The 21,505-nt window shown below is 41.7% G+C and overlaps 1 protein-coding gene across 1 annotated transcript in view; it reads left to right on the forward strand.

The window, feature by feature from the left end:
• The first annotated feature begins 311 nt into the window (after positions 1-311).
• prkag2 (protein kinase AMP-activated non-catalytic subunit gamma 2) overlaps positions 312-21,505 on the forward strand; it is a 223,253-nt gene continuing 202,059 nt past the window's right edge. The window contains exon 1 of the mRNA XM_062957929.1: positions 312-1,126. Within this exon, the coding sequence (XP_062813999.1) occupies positions 1,019-1,126 (108 nt within the window). The 5' untranslated portion in view covers positions 312-1,018. The remainder of the gene's footprint in view (positions 1,127-21,505) is intronic.

Consider the following 21,505-nt stretch of genomic DNA (forward strand, 5'->3'; position numbering starts at 1 on the left):
GTCTTCCTGCCCAATGTTGCCCTCTGGGTTGAGGAGGAAGGTGTGTAGGAGGCAAGGAGCTGCAGAAACCCCAAGGAAGGTCCTTCTCCTCCTCCTTCTCCTGCCAGCCTTGGCGACCTTGGCTCCTCCGAAGAGAAGGGGCGTGCGCCTTTGGAGAGAGAGAGAGAGAGAGGAGAAAGTTGCCTTTCGTGATTGTGCACTTCCTGTTCAGACGCAAGAGAGAGGCACACACACACAACGCCACACACTCACACCCTGCTCTGCGCCTCCCTCCCTCCTTCCCTGAGCTGGCTTTGCTCCAGTCCCTTCCCTCTCTCTTTCCCTCCTCCTCTTTTTTGGGTAGATCAGCAGCTGTCAGAAGAGTCTCCTTGCAAAGCCCGAAAGAGGAACCCGACCCAAGGCTCTCTCTGCTTTTCTCCTCCCTCTTTTTTCAGCACCCGCCTTGGCTGGGAGTCTTGTTTTGCAGCACGAAGAGGAAACCAGATTTTCAAGTAGAATTGCATCTCTTTGCTCCGAGTTCCTTCTCCTGCCTGGCAGCCAAGGAGAAGGGCTTGGGCAAAAGCCAGAGAGAAAGAGTGAGTGGCGCTTCAAGGCACTATTGATTCCCTTCTCTGCCTTTTTTCCGCTTTGCTCCCATGCATTTTCAGACTTCCTCCCTTCTGGCAGCCTGAGCGAAAGGAGATGCCCACCTGGCAACTTTACCAACCGCTCAGCATCAGCTCTTTCTGACAAGGGACAGGATTCCCTCCAGACTCAGTGTCCCAAAGGTTGCCAGGACTGGTGCTCCTCCTTCCAGACCATGGATGGAACAAGCTTCTTGCACCTTTTTGTCAACCTATCCTTTGCTCATCAAACTTTCACCTTCTGCTGACATCCCTCCCCTTTTTTCCTGAGACTCTACAAAAAAGAAACCCTCAGCAGATACCCAGAAGGGCTTTGCATCTGAGACAACCTTGCTGGACTGACTCTTCAGATCAGAGTCGGTCTGCTGGGTCTGAATTGAGGTGGCACCAAAGAAATGGGGAGCACTGCCATGGACACCAAGAAGAAGAAAGATGCCTCTTCCAGCAGCGGCTGCAAGAAAAGCTCCGGCCAGAAGAAGCGCTTGTTGCGAGTCCACATCCCAGTAAGTGCCTTTTATCCCACCCTCTCCTCCTTTCCTCCTGCTTAGCGTAGTCCTTCCATTCCTTCAGTGCATCCCACTTCTTGGCAAGTCTGTGATGACCTTCCTCCTTATCATGCTGAACACACCCCACATTGTCAGATCTCAGGAGATAAAGAATGTCAGGCCTGGTTCTTATGAGGAACAGCTGAACTGGGAAATAATTTTAACAGAATCTTGGGGAGTCATTGTTGACAGTCAAGGTTAGATGGACCGATAGTATGACTGAGTAAAAGTCTTTTTGTGTTCCTAGGAAAGCTACCTCTCTCACTCCCACGGGTGCAACTCCTTCTTTGGAGGCTTTTAAGCAAAGCCTGGATGACCATCTGTCGGAGATGCTTTTAATGTGATTTTCCTGCTTCTTGCAGGGGGTTAGACTGGATGGCCTGTGAGGTCTCTTCCAACTCTACAATTCTATGAGTCCTCCTTATCATGCTGAACACACCCCACATTGTCAGATCTCAGGAGATAAAGAATGTTAGGCCTGGTTCTTATGAGGAACAGCTGAACTGGGAAATAATCTTAACAGAATCATGGGGAGTCATTGTTGACAGTCAAGGTTAGATGAACCGATAGTATGACTGAGTAAAAGTCAGTTTTTTGTGTTCCTAGGAAGGCTGCCTCTCTCACTCCCACCGGTGCAACCCTTCTTTCCCTATTTTCTTGTCTAGGGAATGGGGCAGGACAGGCATGTGCAAATAGTCCATCACTTAGCAGGGAACAGGGCTTGGTGGTGGTCACAGGAGGAAACAAATAGTGGGAGAGTAGAGGAACCTAGCAGTTTGAAAACATGCAAATGTGAGTAGATCAATAGGTACCGCTCCGGCGGGAAGGTAATGGCGCTCCATGCAGTCATGCTGGCCACATGACCTTGGAGGTGTTTATGGACAACGCCGGCTCTTCGGCTTAGAAGTGGAGATGAGCACCAGCCCCCAGAGTTGGTCACGACTGGACTTAATGTCAGGGGAAACCTTTACTTTTACTAGAGGAAGGTATAAGGCAGGGGTCCCCAAACTTTTAAAACTGGGAGCCAGTTCACAATCCCTCAGACTGTTGGAGGGCCGGGCTATAGTTGGCCACCAAGTAGTAGTAGTAGTAGTAGTAATAATAATAATAATAATAATAATAATAATAATACCAACCCCGTTCTGCCTTTATGGACCAAAAGCACAAGCAAAGCACCCCTGACAGATGCCTCCCAGCCTCAATATTATTATTATTATTATTAATAATAATAATAATAATAATAATAAGGGTTGGAAGAGACCCCTTGGGCCATTTAGCCCAACCCCCTTCTGGCTTTGTGCTGTGGGAGCCGGATAAAAGGCTTTGATGGGCCGCATATGGCCTGCGGGCCGTAGTTTGGGGACCCCTGGTATAAGGTTTTGGTGGCGCAGTGTATTAAAGCCCTGAGCTGCTGAACTTGCAGACCGAAAGGTCCCAGGTTCAAATCCCAGGAGCGGAATGAGCGCCCACTGTTAGCCCCAGCTCCTGCCAACCTAGCAGTTCGAAAACATGCAAATGTGAGTAGATCAATAGGTACCGCTCCGGTGGGAAGGTAACGGCGCTCCATGCAGTCATGCTGGTCACATGACCTTGGAGGTGTCTATGGACAACGCCGGCTCTTCGGCTTAGAAATAGAGATGAGCACCAACCCCCAGAGTCGGTCACGACTGGACTTAACGTCAGGGGAAAATCTTTACCTTTACCTTTTACTACTTCCCTTGAGAGGGATTACATGCACCACCAAGTTCAATTGATGCTGTCCTTACTCAGAAGTAACTTCCTTGTGAATGGGTGGAGGATTGTGGCTTCCTGGAGTCCATTGCATTGTCAGCACTAAAAGGGGCGTGCTCTCAGGATCTGTGCTGCTTCACCCAATGAGAGGCTTGACAGATATTCTAAAAACATGCACATGCCTCAACCAGTTCTCATCTGAATGGAAAACCTGTGCCGCACTGATCATATTGAAGTAAAGATTAAAAGGCCCCCGCTCAGCCTTCCAATAATTACTAAGAGTGAGCTCATGTTTGTAGATGCAACCAGGGCTGGGCCAAGACATTTTGATGCCTCAGGACAAGATGGTACTCTTCTCTGTGGCATGGCCAAAAGCCAATTGGCCTGGCAGCTGAATCTTGTTTATCTTCTTGTAATTGGACACAGTCCTCCCTATACTTTTGAATAACTAGGATAGTTTATGGGGTGTAGGGAAAGTGATAGAGCAGGGGTCCCCAAACTTTTAAAACTGGGAGCCAGTTCATGATCCCTCAGACTGTTGGGAGGGCCGGACTATAGTTGGCCAACAAATAATAATAATAATAATAATAATAATAATAATAATAATAATAATAATAGGTTTGGTTCATTGATGTTGCCATCCCAGGTGACAGTCGCATTGACGAAAAACAACAGGAAAAACTCAGCCGCTATCAGGACCTCAAGATTGAACTTCAAAGACTCTGGCAGAAACCAGTGCAGGTGGTCCCGGTGGTGATCGGCACATTGGGTGCCATGCCAAAAGATCTTAGCCTGCATTTGGAAACAATAGGCATTGACAAAATTACGATCTGCCAACTGCAAAAGGCCACCCTACTGGGATCTGCATGCATCATCCGAAAATACATCACACAGTCCTAGACACTTGGGAAGTGTTCGACTTGTGATTTTGTGATACGAAATCCAGCATATCTATCTTGTTTGCTGTGTCATACAATAATAATAATAATAATAATAATAATAATAATAATAATAATAATAATAACAACTAGCCCAACATCCTTCTGCCTTAGTTTGGGGACCCCTGTGATAGAGAGCGCATATAGTGGTTAGAGATCCTGGTGAAAGAGCAAAGGCACCAATGACTTGGAGGAAGCAAATCAGGTCTTTATTATGAGAACTGTATTCTAAAATAGATTAAATTAGATAGTACTAATCTAATCTAGCTTCATTCTAGGGAAGCACTGAAAGAGAATTTAGAGAAGAGAAGGGGTAGGAAAATAATAGTATACATTTGCATTTCTGAGGAGTCAAGACATGTAGACAAGATGGGAGGATGGTTTGAGTCATTTAGTCTAAACCAGGCATGGACAAACTTGGGTCCTCCAGGTGTTTTGGACTTCAACTCCCACCATTCCTGACAGCCTCAGGCCCCTTCCTTTTCCCCCTCAGCCGCTTAAGCTGAGGGGGGAAAGGAAGCCTGAGGCTGTCAGGAATGGTGGGAGTTGAAGTCCAAAACACCTGGAGGACCCAAGTTTGCTCATGCCTGGTCTAACCCCATTGCCACTCTGAAGCATTCTTGACTATTCAGTGCTCCATGTTGACACACTGAAAGATAGCAACAATGGGAGTTGGAAAGTAAACCAGAAGAAATTCTAGTGTGCAAAGACTGGAGAAAGTGGACTTGATGAATAGGTGAGAGAGCTGCTGTGTATTTCCATCACAAACAACTACTGGGTTAGTACACAAAGGGTTCTTGTAGCGCCTTTGAGACTAACTGAAAACCCAAATATTCTGCATCTGGAGCAACTGACAAAGTAGACCAAGTTTATGAAAGCTTATGCTACAAACTGTTTTCTTTCTGTGTCTTTTCATACTAAAACAGACAAAAATGGCTACATCTTTACATACAACTTCTGGCTTGGTCAACTAGTAAGAGAAAATGCTCTTACTTGTACTTTGCTCCGGGACACAATTTCCTTGAGTTCAGGGTTTTTTGCACTGCACATCTGTGGTATCGTACCCATATTGTCTCTTCTTTAGTCCCCAGCCCAGGATCAACAAAAGGGATTAATTAAGGTCCAAATTGTGGTTGGAAAGGGCAAACAAGCAATGCTTCCTTGCATTTCCTCATGTCTGGTTGAAGATATGTGGCTGATCCAAAAGATGGAAATTGAATGCCATATTTATCTGCAAAAGGAAGAGAATCCAAGAATCATACTGGACATCCAATGGGCATTGCCTTCAGTGTGCAAATAGCCTTCACGCTGAAAGTAATAGTCTTTCAGTATTTTGTAGTGCTCTTCCATGAAGAAAATGCAACCAAGGGGAAAGAGTGTAGTGATCTAAATCCGCTTTTGATACTGATTGAGTATCTTTTATTGGAAATGCTTGTGACTCGAAGTATTCTGTATTTTGGATTTTTTTTTTAATATGGAATATCTGTTGTTGCATTTGCATACATAATGAGATATCTTGGAGATGGGACCCAAATCTAAACACCAAACCCATTAATGTTCCACATACACTTTATATACAAAGCCAGAAGGTAATTTTATACACAATGTTTTAAATAATTTTGTGCATGAAACAAAGTGCGGGTACACTGAACCATCAAAAAGCAAAGATGTCATTCTCTCCATCACTCATGTGGACAATTTTTGATTTTGAAGTATATTACATTTTGGAATTCTGGATAAGGGATGCTCAACCTATAAAGCCTTCAACAATATGCTCAACTTATAGTTTGCAGACATGTCAAAGAAAATAAGAAGAAAATTCTGAACACTTGTAACATTCTTTGATACTTGTGGGTATGGTCTTTAATTCCACACATATTTCTTTAGAAGTGATAATTGCTATGTGTCTTGAAGTCATTTCCAGCTTGTAACAACTCTAAAGCAATCCTGTCATGGAGGTCTGTCTGTCTGTCTATCTGTCTATCTATTTATTTTATTTCTACCCTGCCTTTCTCCCCATGGCGATTCAAGGCGGCTAACAACCCCACACTTTGATCACAGTTTAAAACAGAACAAATACACAAATCTAGAAACAATTATATAATACAGTGTGGATTTAGATGAAAATACAGATTAAAATATACACTCAAAATTGCATTTAAAACTCACAATTTGTGGCAAGATCCGTTTAGAATGTGTTTATCTTTGTCTTCCTCTCAGCCTAAAACAGCGGGACTTGTCCAAGGTCATGGATTGGATTTCCATAGTGAGGCTGGATCTGCACTGCCATATAATCTAGTTTCTGATTATCTGCTTTGAACTGGATTATATGAGCCTACACTGAGATATAATCCAGTTCAAAGCAGGTAATCTGAATTTAGAAACTGGATTATATGGTAGTGCAGGTGGGATCTGAAAGAGGATTCAGACTTTCATCTCCACAATTATAGTACAAACCCCTAAATCACACTACCCTTTTCATTGCTTATTAAGAAGTTAATTTAGAGTTCACACTTTCTCTATCTCCCTCTCTTTCTCTGTTTGTGGGTATTTTAGTGCTACTCTCCTTTCCTAATATTCAAACATGGCACTAGCATGTAATGAGGAGTGCATTACCAGAGCATGTACAGAATTTGATCAGGAGGATAAGCCTACAATGCCCTTTTCCCTCCAGTTACTGTGAGAACTTTTGAGCAGTAAAAGCTGTTTCGTCCAGACATTTGAATGGGAGCAATTTACTTGTCTCAATCTGTCACCATATAAACATTATGATTTTATACCAACCAATTAATTCCTGTTGCCCTGTGCATTTATAAACCTACTTGCCATCACAGATTAAAAAACCTGTCCTGTGTAAATATGCATTGCAGAGCCGGGGAGGGTGAAAATATAACACTTCTTAACTTTCATTGTATTACTGTCATTGGCCCCTTCTACACTGCCATATAAAATCCATATTATCTGCTTTGAACTGGATTATATAGCAGTGTAGACTCATATAATCCAGTTCAAAGCAGATAATCTGGATTATATGTCAGTGTAGAAGGGGCCTAATATTCTTTCCTGGACCAAACTGAAGATGCCTTAGATTTAACCTGAGATCTTCTGTATGCAAAACTTGCACTCTACGACCTATTGCAATTCAATGCATTTTTAATTGTGTCTGAAGCAAATTGAGAAAATACTGTAAGTTGGTTCTGGTGTGAGAGAATCGGCTGTCTTCAAAGACATTGCCCAGGGATGCCTGGATGTATTACCATCCTGCGGGGGATTTCTCTATATCCCTGCATGGGAAGCTAGAGCTGACAGATGGGAGCTCAACCCGTCTTGCAGATCTGAACCGCCAACCTTTAGATCAGCAGTTCAGCCATTGCATCTCTTATTATTAATGCGTATTAAATGAGCATATGAGCAGAAACCCTTTAGAGATTAATGTAGATTTTGTAACTCCATATAGGTTATAGGCCTAACCCTTCCAATCAGGAACTAAAGCTACTTGCAATCTCCATAAGTGTGTGAAGCATTATTATTCTTAAATACTGTTGGACTTGCTTCTGAGTAAAGACCCCTGGATTGTTTTGTAAATCACCATGAAAGGCAATAGGACTTGCTTCCGAAAAAGGCCTGTTCAGGGCAGACCATTGTCTTCCTGGGAGGATTGCTCCCATTTTGTGGGCATGCAGCCAAGTGTGCACAAGTGCGTGATGTACAGTCCCGTTATCCTCCGGAGGCAACTGATAGGTCGGAGTGGTAATTGGTGTTGTGCAATTGTGGTGTTGTGAAAAACCTCGGGGCTATATGTTTCCTGTCATCGAATAACAAAGTGATTTTTTGGGGGGAGACATTGCGTTTCCTTCTGGTGAAAGTGGGGGCAGATAGAATCCTCTTGTCTGAAAATATAGGAATCTAGTGCCATGCAAAAGAAATGTTACTCTAGGTATACAATCTATACACATAATAAAAGTGACAATGTTTACATGTGCATGTGACAGAGGTATCCACTTACACAGACAGGCTCCCGCCTCCACAAACAGCTCCACACCAAAAGCACTCCCTCCAATGACATTTCAGGTTATAGCTAATGAACATGTTGACCAAACTATGCCAATGTCCTCCACCAACACCATACTGCTCACCATCCAAGTGAAGGCTTTCATAGGGGGACCATTTCCTTCTAGATTTTTTGTTTTTCCTCCAGTATGGACATCCCAGGGAATCTTTCTCTCTCCATTGGTGTGGAATTTGCATGACCCTACCCACTGCCTCTCCCTTACCCTTTCCTACCCTTTTCTATGGCACATAGCAAACAGAAGAATTGATCAGCAACTGAACAAGAGGTTTGGGCAGAGTCCACCATGATTTATAGGAGTTGTAGTTCACCTACAACCAGAGAGCACTGTGAACCCAACCAGCAATGGATCTGGACCAATCCTCCCACGGATGATGGGACTTACAGTACCTTCACTCACTTCCAGAGACCACACTGCGGCCCCCACAAAAGATGGACCTGTACTTAACTTGGCACACAGACCCCCATGACTAACAGAACATACTAGAGACATACCTCACAACATACCTCACAACCTCTGAGGATGCCTGCCATAGATGTGGGCGAAACGTCAGGAGAGAATGCTTCTGGAACATGGCCACACAGCCCGAAAGACATACAACAACCCCATACTAGAGACGTTTGAAGGAAATTGACCTCGATGGGAGTTATAGTTCACCTGCACCCAAATAAACTGTGTCCCCTATCGACAATGGACTGTGATCAAACTTGGCACGGAGGAGCCCCATGACCAACTGAACATACAGTAGGGGTTTGGGGGAGTGGAACTTGATTTTGGGAGTTGTAGTTCACCCTTATGCAGAGAGCCCTGAACCCAGCCGACATCAGATCTGGACCAAACTTGGCACACAGACCCAACATGGCCAACTTTGAATACTGGTGGAGTTTGGAGTGATTGAGCCACGATTTTGGGAACTGCAGTTCACTCACATCCTTAAGCATTTTCTAATGGGAGCATTCATTAAAAAACAACAGGAAAGTGGATTTTTTCCAAGAAATAAAGCTACAAATTACCACACTGATATTACCTAATGCCCCAAAACAAACAATGCCTTTTATTTTGTAAATAACCTGAGCACCGCCGGATTCCCAAGCTAGTACATAAATATGTTGATGGACACATTTTCATTAAGGTCTTTGGAATCTAATCTGTTTATCCAATTTGTATATGAACATAATTTTCATTCTCTTTAACGCCTTAACTGTCTTAACATGTTATAAGTTGTGAAAAAGTTTAAGATGTTTTTAGAATTTAGAATTTAAATTATAGTATAATATATTTATATTATAAAATAAAGGACAGCAATTAGGCTTCCCATATATTATGGGGTGGGGAACATCTCTCCCAGATGTTTTTGGATTGCAGATCCCATCTGCTTTCACCATTCACTATGGTTGACCAAAACCAATGTGTGTTCCACTCTAACAACATCACCTACTCTTTTGCTGGCATGAAAATGCTGGTTGGAGATTCTGGGAATTGTGATCCAAAAAATCAACATGTTGACTGCATGCTATGAATTCAAGTTCAAAATTTCAACTGTCCAGGACAATCTGGATAGTACTGCTCCTGGTTATACCTTTGTGTGTCTCAGTTTAAGAAAGGATTGCTCTTCTAATGCCAAGTGTACTTGTCGAAAGTTCAGTTCCTCCTGGTTTTCCTCCTCCTGCTAACATCAAATGTTCACTTAACTACTTTAGAAACCAGAGACCAGGTTGCCATGTTATTAGCTGTACACTTGACAATGGAACAAGTGGATCACTTCCTTGGGAGTCTAATGTTGCGTAATGCAGAGACACACAAGGTCTGCTGTTGTTTTGCGGCACCAGAGAAGAAAGCAGGAAAGCAAACACTTCAGATACAAAATACAAAGTGTGTGTTCAGGGTTTTCTCTTATGATCGTGACTGTAGCTCAGTGCAATATAAAAGAAGCGAAGAAACTGGAACAGCAAGGTGAAGAAAATACAATGACAGTCGTACTTAGAAAACACATTGTACGGCTCGTGTTCCACCTAAAGTACATTAAGAACCTCCTGGTGGTAAGAGCTGTTCAATAGGCGGATGGGAATTGCCAGCTAATAACATCTGAGGGAGTGAGCACATGCTCAGTATTCTCAGAGATAAAGAGTCCTTTTTAAAAATTACATAATTCTCCCAAAGTACAGATGCGAGGCATTTTTCCTTGCTTTCCTGGTTGCTCCCCTCCTTTTGCGATCATTACACAATGCCATTTCTGTTATTTCAGTAGTTCCTACAATCAGCTGATGCCGTTGTCAGGAAACCTTTTTCTTCTCCCCTTATTTTTTCCTCTTCTGTCTTTTTAAAAATGAGATCATGCATATTCTTCTGACATGAGATGAGTTTTTGACTTGATAGGGAGCAGGGGAAGGAACAAAGCTGAAGGTATATGCAGGTGGTTTACTCTGTAATCCGACTCCAGGTTATTTTCTACTACTGAGCTATTGCTGATCTCCCTCCTATGGGACTAGTTTGGGTTGCTGTTACTTGTCTGAACTAGCCAAAGTCATTCCTGGGCAAAGATACCAAGAGCAGAGACTGTTACCCTCTTTCTCCAAAAATAAGACAGTGTCTTATATTAATTTTTGCTCCCAAAGATGCCCTAGGTCTTATTTTCAGGGGATGTCTTATTTTTCCACAAAGACGAATTCACATTTATGGTTGAATTTTTAAAAATGAAAATTTATTATCTACTGTACAGTAGTTGTCGTCACAAAACAGCATAACCAAACTGTGAATCCTTTCAAGAATTTCTATATTATATTTTATTGCTATACTGTTTTAAAATTACTGTTTTAAATTTCTGTTTGTATGTAAATGTATGTTGTTGTTGGGCTTATCCCTGTGTAAGCTGCCCTGAGTCCCTTCTGGGAGATGGAGGTGGGATACAAGAATAAAATTATTATTGTTATATTATTATTATTATTATTATTATTTCTTGTTACTACCTTTATTTCCATGTACAACAATCTATGGTATGTACATTTACCAATCCTGCATGCTTCTAAACAAAAACTTTACTAGGTCTTACTTTCGAGGGAGGCCTTATATTTAGCAATTCAGCAAAACCTCTACTAGGTCTTATTTTCTGGGGATGTCTTATTTTCAGGGAAACAGGGTATTTAAAGGGCAAGACAGGCACATAGCAAGGCCTAAGGCTGTGAAAACCCTACATTTGGGACTACAACTACCAGAATCCCTCAGCCACCATTGCAATACTAGCTGGAGCATTCTGCGAGTTGTAGTCCATAAAGACACATCCCTAAGACTCTGGGAAAGCCTAATTTTTCCAAACATTGCTTTGGGGCTAGAACAAAGCTGCTTCTTGTATCTTGGTTTAACGGAACTGCTACAGGGTTAAACATTTGGAATTTGAAGCACCACTTAATAAAGTGCTTAGGGTGAGGCACAGCATCTCAACCAGCTGTGTCATGCTGGAGCTGCAGGTCTGTCTTGGCTTTTGCATTAGATCTATGGCTCGGTTTCTGTTTATCTCTCATTTACCCATCTATTCCACATACTGCATATTAGGTAAATATATTTCTTGGTAGAGAATTGGGTCAAGAAACTGCTTACTTATGGGGTCATGACTCACTTATTCCTTGTTTACACTGTTGAAAAGATATTTGGCACCGTATTTCGCCAGTCTGCATTGATCTTGTGGTGATACATTGTGGTGAGATCGCCATTACTGGCTACACATTCCCTCCTACAGAAATCACTTCTCTGTTAGAGGGTTGTCTGCATTTCCAAATCCTTTGCATTATTCTTGGGTGCAGGGCCATGGCCTTTCTACTTTTTTCCCTTTATGCATGTGTTGTCAAAGGCTTTCATGGCCGGAATCACTGGGTTGCTATGAGTTTTCCGGGCTGTATGGCCATGTTCCAGAAGCATTCTCTCCTGATGTTTCACCCACATCTATGGCAGACATCCTCAGAGGTTGTGATGTCTGTTGGAAACTTCTCAAGTGGGGTTTATATACCTGTGGAATAATGTCCAGGGTGGGAGAAAGTACTCTTGTCTGTTGGAGGCAAGTGTGAATGTTGCAATTGGCCACCTTGAGTAGCATTTAATAGCCTTGCAGCTTGAAAGCCTGGCTGCTTCCTGCTTGAGGGAATCCTTTGTTGGGAGGTGTTAGCTGGCCCCAATTGTTTCTTATCTGGAAGCTGCAAGGCTATTAAATGCTAATCAAAGTGGCCAATTGCAACATTCACACTTGCCTCAAACAGACAAGAGTTCTATGTGTTGTCGAAGGCTTTCATGGCTGGGATCACGGGGTTGTTGTATATTTTCCGGGCTGTATGGCCATGTTCCAGAAGTATTCTCTCTTGATGTTTCGCCCACATCTATGGCAGGCATCCTCAGAGGTCATGAGGTAACCTCACGACCTCTGAAGATGCCTGCCATAGATGTGGGCAAAACGTCGGAAGAGAATACTTCTGGAACATGGCCATACAGCCTGGAAAACATACAGCAACCCAGACAAGAGTTCTTTCTCCCACCCTGGACATCATTCCACAGATATATCAACCCCACTTGCCTAGTTTCCAACAGACCTCACAACCCCTGAGGATGCCTGCCATAGATGTGGGCGAAACATCAGGAGAAAATGCTTCTGGAACATGGTCATACAGCCTGGAAAACTCATTGCAACCCAAACATATTTTCTGTTAAGCGGAGGTGCGCTAATACTGATATGTGAGTATCTATACAAAGAATGAACCAATTTCTGGCAGTCATGATCAATGCCCACCAACCAGTTCCACCCAACAGAAACTCCTTCACAAACTCCATAGCAAAGCAGTGCCGCCTGGAGGGCAAATCACAGCCCTAAAAGTCCAGATTTTCTGCAAAACCTCAGTATAAAAGGGAAAGCCTTTAAAATGTATTTACATCCAAGCAAAAACATTGCAAATGGCTTGTCTTGGACATCATGTGTCAGGATCAGATTGCCTACAATGTGTCCATTTAGTCCATTTAGACAAGCCCCCAGTGGCTGTTTGGAGATTGCTTATTCTGCTCCATTGTAGCAGATCTTTAGGATTAGGAAAGCGAAGATCGCTGGATCCACAACCCAATGACATTTATTCGAGATCAGTTTTTCCTTCTCTTTGTGCATATAGCCTTTGTGTTGTAAGTCTTAAAGCTTGGTTTCATTGAAACATTCAGCATCGCATGTCCCCACCAGTTATAGGTTCTTCAAGCCCAAGAATATCTCAGGGCATAACTGTCTTCCTCTTCTTCTGAGATACTCATTTAGCTAGTGATCCAGATGAATAATTCATAATGAGAGATCCAAAGCCTTGAGAATGGTATGTCAGCTTGAACTCTAGACTTGATGTGAGGAACAACAACAACAGCAGCAACACAGGCATAAAATATAGCATGTAAAGGCTTTTGGAGTTATTTGCTTCCTGAATTTTTTTTTTGGTCTTGTACTAAAACCAAGAAGACATTAGGTAATTCCTTATTGACCCAAGTTACTGGTCTGTTTAACCTTCACTATCTTTGTTCTAACTAGAGGGAAGGGATGGTGCACTTACACTATTTATTTGAGTTTTTTAAAGTGGAGGATCAGGGGTTGAATTTGAACTTTCTTCCTACAAGCCAAGCTCTCACCACCCTGAACTTCATACATAAAACTGAGGAGCCATGACAAATACAATTTTTAAAAATGTGGTGTAACGAATCCCATCAACTTAATGGACACTGTTGTTGAGCAGACATATAAAGAATTAGATTGCAATCTACACTTACTGAGTTGTGACCTACTTCAATTTGAGCAGATGTTGGGTTGCATGTTTAATGGACATTAGTGAGGACAAATGAGAATGAAATTTGATTCCTTTGCTTTGAGTGAGGCTTAGTTGCAATAAACTTGTTTCGATGTGTATTAACAGCATTTCTTAAAACATATAGAGTTGGATCAGGATCTAATATCTTTGGAGTAAATCCACTGAAATCAAGGAGGGTTTTAGTAATGGCTGACTCAAGTTTTATTAATCTCATTGGGTCTTTTCCAGCTCTTTCATAGATTATGTTAATTTCTGTAGGTCTGATCCAACTCTACATCATTTCTGTTCATCACTGAAATATCTTGATAATGAGATCACAGTCAGGTTTAATGGTTCTTAACCATTGCAGGGGGAAATAAATAGATTTGCACAGAGAATTTTGCCCAGTTCTCTATGATGTCATATTTACACCAGAGATATAGAACCTTTCTATAACTAAATTTATTGTACAAGAGAAATAACTTTCTTAATGTTTTGCCCTAGCTGATGGAAAATACTCAATTATATGCAGTTGAATGGAGAAAGTGATATATTTACCTTTGAACCAAGTTGTTGGAGATATGTTCCATTTTGTTGTCGACGGCTTTCATGGCCGGGATCACAGGGTTGTTGTGTGTTTTCCGGGCTGTATGTCCATGTTCCAGAAGTATTCTTTCAGGATGTTTCACCCACATCTGTGGCAGGCATCCTCAAAGGTTGCCTGCCATAGATGTGGGCAAAACGTCAGGAGAGAATACTTCTGGAACATGGACATATAACCCGGAAAACATACAACCCTATGTTCCATTTTGGTTCTGCCCAGCAGAATGGAGACTATTGTTTGAGTTGCACAAAATGAAAGAGCCTTTTATAACTGCATGACTCAGACACACAATAATATAGAAAGCCATATTTTTAATGGTGTTAGGTTGGTGGCCGCAAAAGAGAAGACCTTCTCAGTTGTGGTTCCCTTCCTGTAGAATACGTCCTTCTGGGAAACTTGCCTGCTGCCCACATTGTTATCTTTTTAGCACCAAGCTGAAACACTTCTCTTCTCCCAGGGATTCTGGCTGCTTTTAAATATTTTAGTCTGTGCTCTTAGTATTTCCTGTGCTGATTTTATTGTGTACTGTATTTTTATTTATAGTACTGTACAAGCCATTCCAAGAACTTTTGTTAGAAGGGGTTCAAAATATGATGAATGGATAAATAAATGCCTTGGCCTGGATCCATACAACTAGTTCTTCATGTATTTTTGGAACAACAGTTCCCTTGGGCACACGGTGATCTGGCCTACATTTGATACACGTTTTGGGATTTGCTGATCTATTGCCAGCCTCACCGGGCACACTCAAGGTGTTAGGCACCCATATACTACTTCTATGCAAGTATCATCAGAACCAAGTTCTGTTGGATTTGGGAAGATGTATCCCAGTGCGACTCTGCGTAGCATTATGATCCCAATGGAGCCTCTAGATCAAAGGTGAAGGCCTTTGGCTCTCTAGATATTCTGGCTTACCGTTCCCACAATCTCCTAAATCATTCTTGTCAAACGCAAGGGCTGCGGGCTAAATCTGGCCTGCCACGTCATATTATGTGGCCCACGAGGCTTTCAATGCAGGGCAACATAGTTCCATTTATACAGTTTTACAATTACAAACAGCCCTTTGAAGGCAATCAGAAGGCTGGTGTAGCCCTCGGTGAAAATAAGTTTTCCAACCCCTGTCCTAAATACTGGCTATGGGCAAGCTTGGTAGGAGTCTTCAGGCAAAACAGCATGGAATAGAACTATTAGGTTGATATGTGATGTTTTACTTTGTGAGATAGGAACTGGGAAACTTGATGGAACCACAGCTTTTTATTGGTTAACCTGAGGTAAAGTCTGGAAACAGACAAGTGAACATTGCTGTATATAAGAAGATAATACCACACAACATATACTTTTAGGTAAATACATGATATGTGTTCATTTTATGCCAAAACTAATTCAGGTATCTGTGGTTAAGAATGCTGTGAGTAAGACAATAAAGTTGATGAGAACTGAGCAGAATAAGCTGAAGACATTTGAAGAATAACAGTATTGTCTTAATGTATTTTATGTGTTTATATTGATATGCATGAAGTGCTTATTTGTAGATTTGTTTACTGTGTATTTAATAAACATGATTTTAAACTCCCATCTGACAGAGCAAGGAAGGTTGTCTACTTTTGATTTAAATATTTTGACATGTTTTATTCCGCTGCTGCAGTTTGAAGCAACAATTGTTGGAGAAGACAGCTGGAATGTTACAGACACTGGCTGTTGGGAGTATGCGCAAAGAAGCCCTAGATGGGCAGATCCTTGAGATACCCTGTTTCCCCAAAAATAAGATATCCTCTGAAAGTAAGACCTAGTAGAGGTTTTGCTGAATTGCTAAATATAAGACCTCCCCTGAAAGTAAGACCTAGCAAAGTTTTGGTTTGGAAGCATGCCCGCCAAACAGAACACCAGAGGATCAGTAAATGTACGTACCCTAGATTGTTGAACATGGAAATAATGGTAGTAACAAGAGATTCTTGATAGAATTCACAGTTTGTCTGGTTATGCTGGTTTGTGAAGATAACTACTGTACAGTATATAATAAATATTCATTTTTTTGATTCAACAATAAATGTGAATTCTTCTCCATGGAAAAATAAGACATCCCCTGAAAATAAGACCTAGCAAATTTTTGGGAGCAAAAATTAATATAAGACACTGTCTTATTTTCAGGGAAACAGGGTAAGAGGAGAAAATGCAACATCAATGGGACATTAATGGTTCCAGTGGTGCAGTTGGTGTTGGTGATCGCAAGCCTCATCAGTCGTTAAAGGGGCAAATGAGCAAGCTGTCATGCCTTTCATTCATATTTCTTCTCACTTATGCAGAATCCGCATTCCTGAAGCATCATAATTATTTCGTTTCACTCCTGTTGATGCCCAAGAGCCCAAAAAGTGCAAATACATCCTTTTCCAGAATATTTTTTAAAATACACTTTATTTATATTCCACTCTATCTCTCCGAGGGGACGCAGAGTGGATTACAACATACACAGATAGGCAAACATTCAATTCCTTTTAATACAGTGGAATAACAATGACATACAAATACACAGAACAAAGGTCAAGGTTCCACTTTCATCTCCAGCTTTCTGGCCATGGGGAGGAGCTCTTCTTCCATATCCAAGCCGAGGAGCCTGTTTTCCGTAGACACCTCCTTCTCATGTTGCCAGCATGGGTGCCTTTATTACCTTTCCACTGAAGTGGTACCCATTGATCTACTCACATTTGCATGTTTTCGAACTGCTAGGTTGGTAGGAGTTAGAGCTAACAGCGGAGCTCACTCCAACCCGTGTCTTTGAACCACCAAACTTTAGATCAGCAGATTCAATGGTTTAATCCGTTGTGCCACAGCGCAGGTTGGCCTGCTCCTTTTCAGAAGTCCTCAACCAGCTGCAAGGATGGCAGTCGTTTCATCGGGGACATTTCTCAACCTTTGTGCATAAATAACTTTTCTTTCTGATGGCACTGTGATCCAGATTGGACAGCTGAGCCTGGAAGCTGTGCTTTTAATTTTTCACAGTGTCACAAAGGGACTGTATGCCAGTAGCATTCTCAGAAATGAAAATGACCCAGCACTACAGAATTTATTGTCACTGTTGTGTCTGCTTGGCAACACCAAATAAGCTCACAGGGGATATTTAATTATCTTTTTTTTGGTCAAGGGCCTCCTAAAATTGTGTGTCAGAAAAAGGAGATAGAGGTATTAGAACAGCACCAACACAAAGAGGTGATAGCGATGAAACAGACAGCTTAGATTTAGCTAATAAACTATTAAAGTTAAATTTAACAAGCATTTTATAGTGCATTCACAGTAGTACATTTAGATCAGTGGTTCCCAACCTGTGGTCCATGGACTACCAGTGGTCCCCAAGAACTAAAATATGGTCCACAGCCTCACTGTTATTACACCGTTGCAACGAGAGCGACTGGTCTCGTGAAACCCTCTTATAGTGCTGAGGAAATAGGAGGGGAGGGGCTGACTACCCACAAAAGGCACAACAACAAGCCTCCTGACTGCTGCTTCTCCTCCTCCTCCCTCCCCTGAGCAGAGCCATTCCATGTGGTGCCTGGAAGCGGGAGCGCCTTGGTATCTTCATTTTTAGGCCTGTTCCTGGGGTTATTTGGGGTGCAGATTCAGAAAATTGCATTGGATAGACCACATCAGCTCTAGATTATTAAATATGGTTTTCTTTGGACAAGTAGATGGGAACTACGGGATGGCATATGTTCTGTATCAGAAACTAGAGCTGATGTGGTCTATCCCATGCAATTTTCTGAAGCACCACCTCAAATAATCGAACCAAATCTAAAGTTGACCAAAAACTGATTCGTAACCCGTTTGGTACTAATGTTGGAGAGTGATCCCTGGTCAAAGTGGGGTTTGATTAAAAAAAAAGTTGGGAACCACTGATTTAGAAGTATGTCTGTTTTATTTCTAAATCTCCCAGGATCCCTTTTTCCCGTTGTAATTTAAAATATTTATTCAATCATGCATAGTAGTTTGAACAAAATATCTGTTAATGTGTTTCTGGGGGAAGTCCTGTTGATTCTTACTAGGGGAGATTAGCTAATGAACAGAATTTAGAAGAAAGAACACCATGAAATGAATGTGTTTTGTGGGGAAACATGTTTTGGCTTAGCAGAATCTCAGGGAGTTTATTTACAGTTTCAGCTGGGGAACAATTTATGTCATAAATAATTATTTTGATAACTGTGAACTCTTCTGAGCTGTGGGGGAGAACTGTTTCGGGTCCAAATGACCTGCTTCCTAAGTGATGTAGTAAATTCACCATGTCTTGATTATAGTGATGAGACAAGGGCACAGCAATGCATGGCAGGGCACTCTGTGATACAATTACTGAAAATAGGAAGCATCAGTAGAAGATCTTCTTCCGATGTGGATATGCATGGAATTGGAATCTCATTAGGAGGGCACAAGAGGTGAAAGCCAATGATGGAGTTCCATGCTTTTTTCAGAGTAATAATAATCATCTCTGGACCAAACCAGCTGTAAAATTTTAAGCCCTGCAAAGGGCTGTAAATAGAGCAGGCATGGGCCAACTTCTCCCCTCCAGGTGTTTTGGACTGCAACTCCCACAATTCCTAACAGCCTACCGGCTGTTAGGAATTGTGGGAGTTGCAGTCCAAAACACCTGGAGGGGAGAAGTTGGCCCATGCCTGAAATAGAGCCACAGACAATTTCTAGCCCATGAAGATCTTCATATTCTCATGCCTTGGGACCTCTTACAATCCAAGTCTCATCCTGGAACACCAATTCCCTCTTTTTCCCCATACACAGTTGCATCCACTACTTTTTCTGTTGCCATGCCATCCCTGTTGCGGAGATGCTTGTCAGCTCCAGCATTACATGGTCTTCGGGTCTCACTGCGGGGAGAGAGAAGCCCAGGAACAACGCAAACAAGCACAGCCAGTCACTTCCACTAATTGTTGGAGTGGGTGACAGAACACATTAAGTGTGAGAAAAGAGAAATGAGTAGGAGCATATCTGGCTTACAAGCAAGCTACATGAACAATATTGGTAGTGGTGGGAATAATGGTCCTGATAAGTGTGATGTTTCTTGTAAAGTATAACCCAGGCATGGGCATGTTTTGGACTTAAACTCCCACAATTTCCAACAGCCTACAGGCTGTTAAGAATTGTGGAAGTTGAAGTCCAAAACACCTGGAGAACCAACATTTGTCTATGTCTGATAAAACGGCTGCATCCATGGAACCAATATCTATTATTTCATTTACAAACATCTGAAAAAATATCCAGGCATTTTCTAGGCCAACCTATGCAATTCAAAAGTTTCCCATAGAGTCATGCTGGAGGATATGGAAATGTTAGAGGGGTGTTCTTTCTGTTAATGTGGGATTTGTGTATTGATAGTATTTAAATGCAATTTGTGTCTTGGTTTGTATTGCATACTGATTGCATCATCCAGAGTGTACTATAGTCTGGAAAGAGTTAATTACTAAGAAGCTGTGTTGACCTTGATATGTGACTGGAACTGGGGAGTGTCCAGACACAAATGTTTGTGCATTACTGATTGCATCAGTTCAGAGTTCTGCCTAGAGTGAGAGTCCTGTGTCTATTGTCTGCAAGTCTGTTTGTCTTGATTATTACTGAAGTCAGTAAAACTTTGTATATAGTTTTACCAACGTCTCTGATGTCTCTTCGTTCTCCATTCCTCTGACTCCATCCAACTGACACTTTCTAGGTCCTCCAATATGATTCTCTGGTATGCTTTTGTCAGGCATTGACCATGGAGCCATGCTGAAGCAGAGCTTTCCAAACCATGTCTCGCAACATGTTAGTGTATCAGCTGCAATGTGTCGCTGTGTTACATGAACGTAACAAGAAACCTCTAAGTCTATGTGAAATAAGCAATAAATAATGTATTTTTAAAAATATAAATGAAAGGTTTAAATGAGATATGTTGTGTTCTCATACATTTCATTATTACAATTAATGTATGTGTTCATATCTCTCATAAGGAGTTGGTTTAATCTCCGGTTTGCTAGTAAAACTGAATTACTGTGTTGCAAAATGATGCATGCCTAAAAAGCAATAATAATAATAATAATAATAATAATAATAATAATAATAATAATAATAATATGCTATGTCACCCCGAGGTGGACTCAGAGCAGATTACAGGTACATATAGCTTCTCATATAGTAACCTGTCACAAGCAATTCTACACAATGTGAGTTGCCATTACGCAATCCTATACAGCAGGCATGGGCAAACTTCGGCCCTCCAGGTGTTTTGGACTTCAACTCCCACAATTTCTAACAGTCTGCTGACTGTTAGGAATTGTGGGAGTTGAAGTCTAAAACACCTGGAGGGCCAAAGTTTGCCCATGCCTACCATGCAGTGTGAATGCTTGTGTTTTTCAAAGCCATTTTCTGCTATGATGTTCAGCTGCCACAACAGCTATCCAGATGCCAATGGGAAGCCAGCTTGGGAGTACATCTTCTTGTTTATGTTCTTCAGCCACTTGTACAAAAAGCATACTGCCTCTTATTCTAACATTCAAGATAGAATATCTATCAGGTTATTAAATAAACGTGAAAGGCTCTCTTATGGAGCACTGACTGTGCTGATATGAGAATATTAACTTCATTATTATAGAGTGGTTTTCTTTCTAACTTGGAAAGAGACTTGCATTTTACTGTCAGGATTGAAGCCAATGTGGTCTAGTGGTTTGAAAGTTGGGCTAAAACCCTGGAGACCAGGGTTCAATCCTCCACTAGATCATGGACATATTGGGTGAATTACACATCCTCCATCCCTAAAAACCCCAGGATAGGTTGCAATAAGTCAAAGGTGTCCAAAAACAACAATTGGAATTTAGAAACCACTTTTGTGATGCCAGAGAATTACAAATAACAATGAACAGATGGGGAAAAATCCAGAGTGTATCTGCTTACAGAAGAGGCAGTATGTCAGGAAATGTGGGGGATAGTCAGGATGAAAATAGAAAACAGAGGCAGAAAAGACATTGTTTTAAGAGCCTTTTGATCCTTTACATGATCTCAAACTTGTTTTTTTCCTTTTAACAGTGGTTAGTAAAATATCTGTCAAAATATCTCTTGAGTATCTTTTTCAAAAGAAAAGTAACACGGGAAAGAGCCTCAAGGAACTTGATTGTGCAGATAATGACTTTTGGAACCGTCAGGGAAATGGAAAGACCAACATTAACAGAAAGCGTAAG

Source organism: Anolis carolinensis, chromosome 6 (assembly GCF_035594765.1).
Source record: "Anolis carolinensis isolate JA03-04 chromosome 6, rAnoCar3.1.pri, whole genome shotgun sequence".
Taxonomy (NCBI): Eukaryota; Metazoa; Chordata; class Lepidosauria; order Squamata; family Dactyloidae; genus Anolis; species Anolis carolinensis.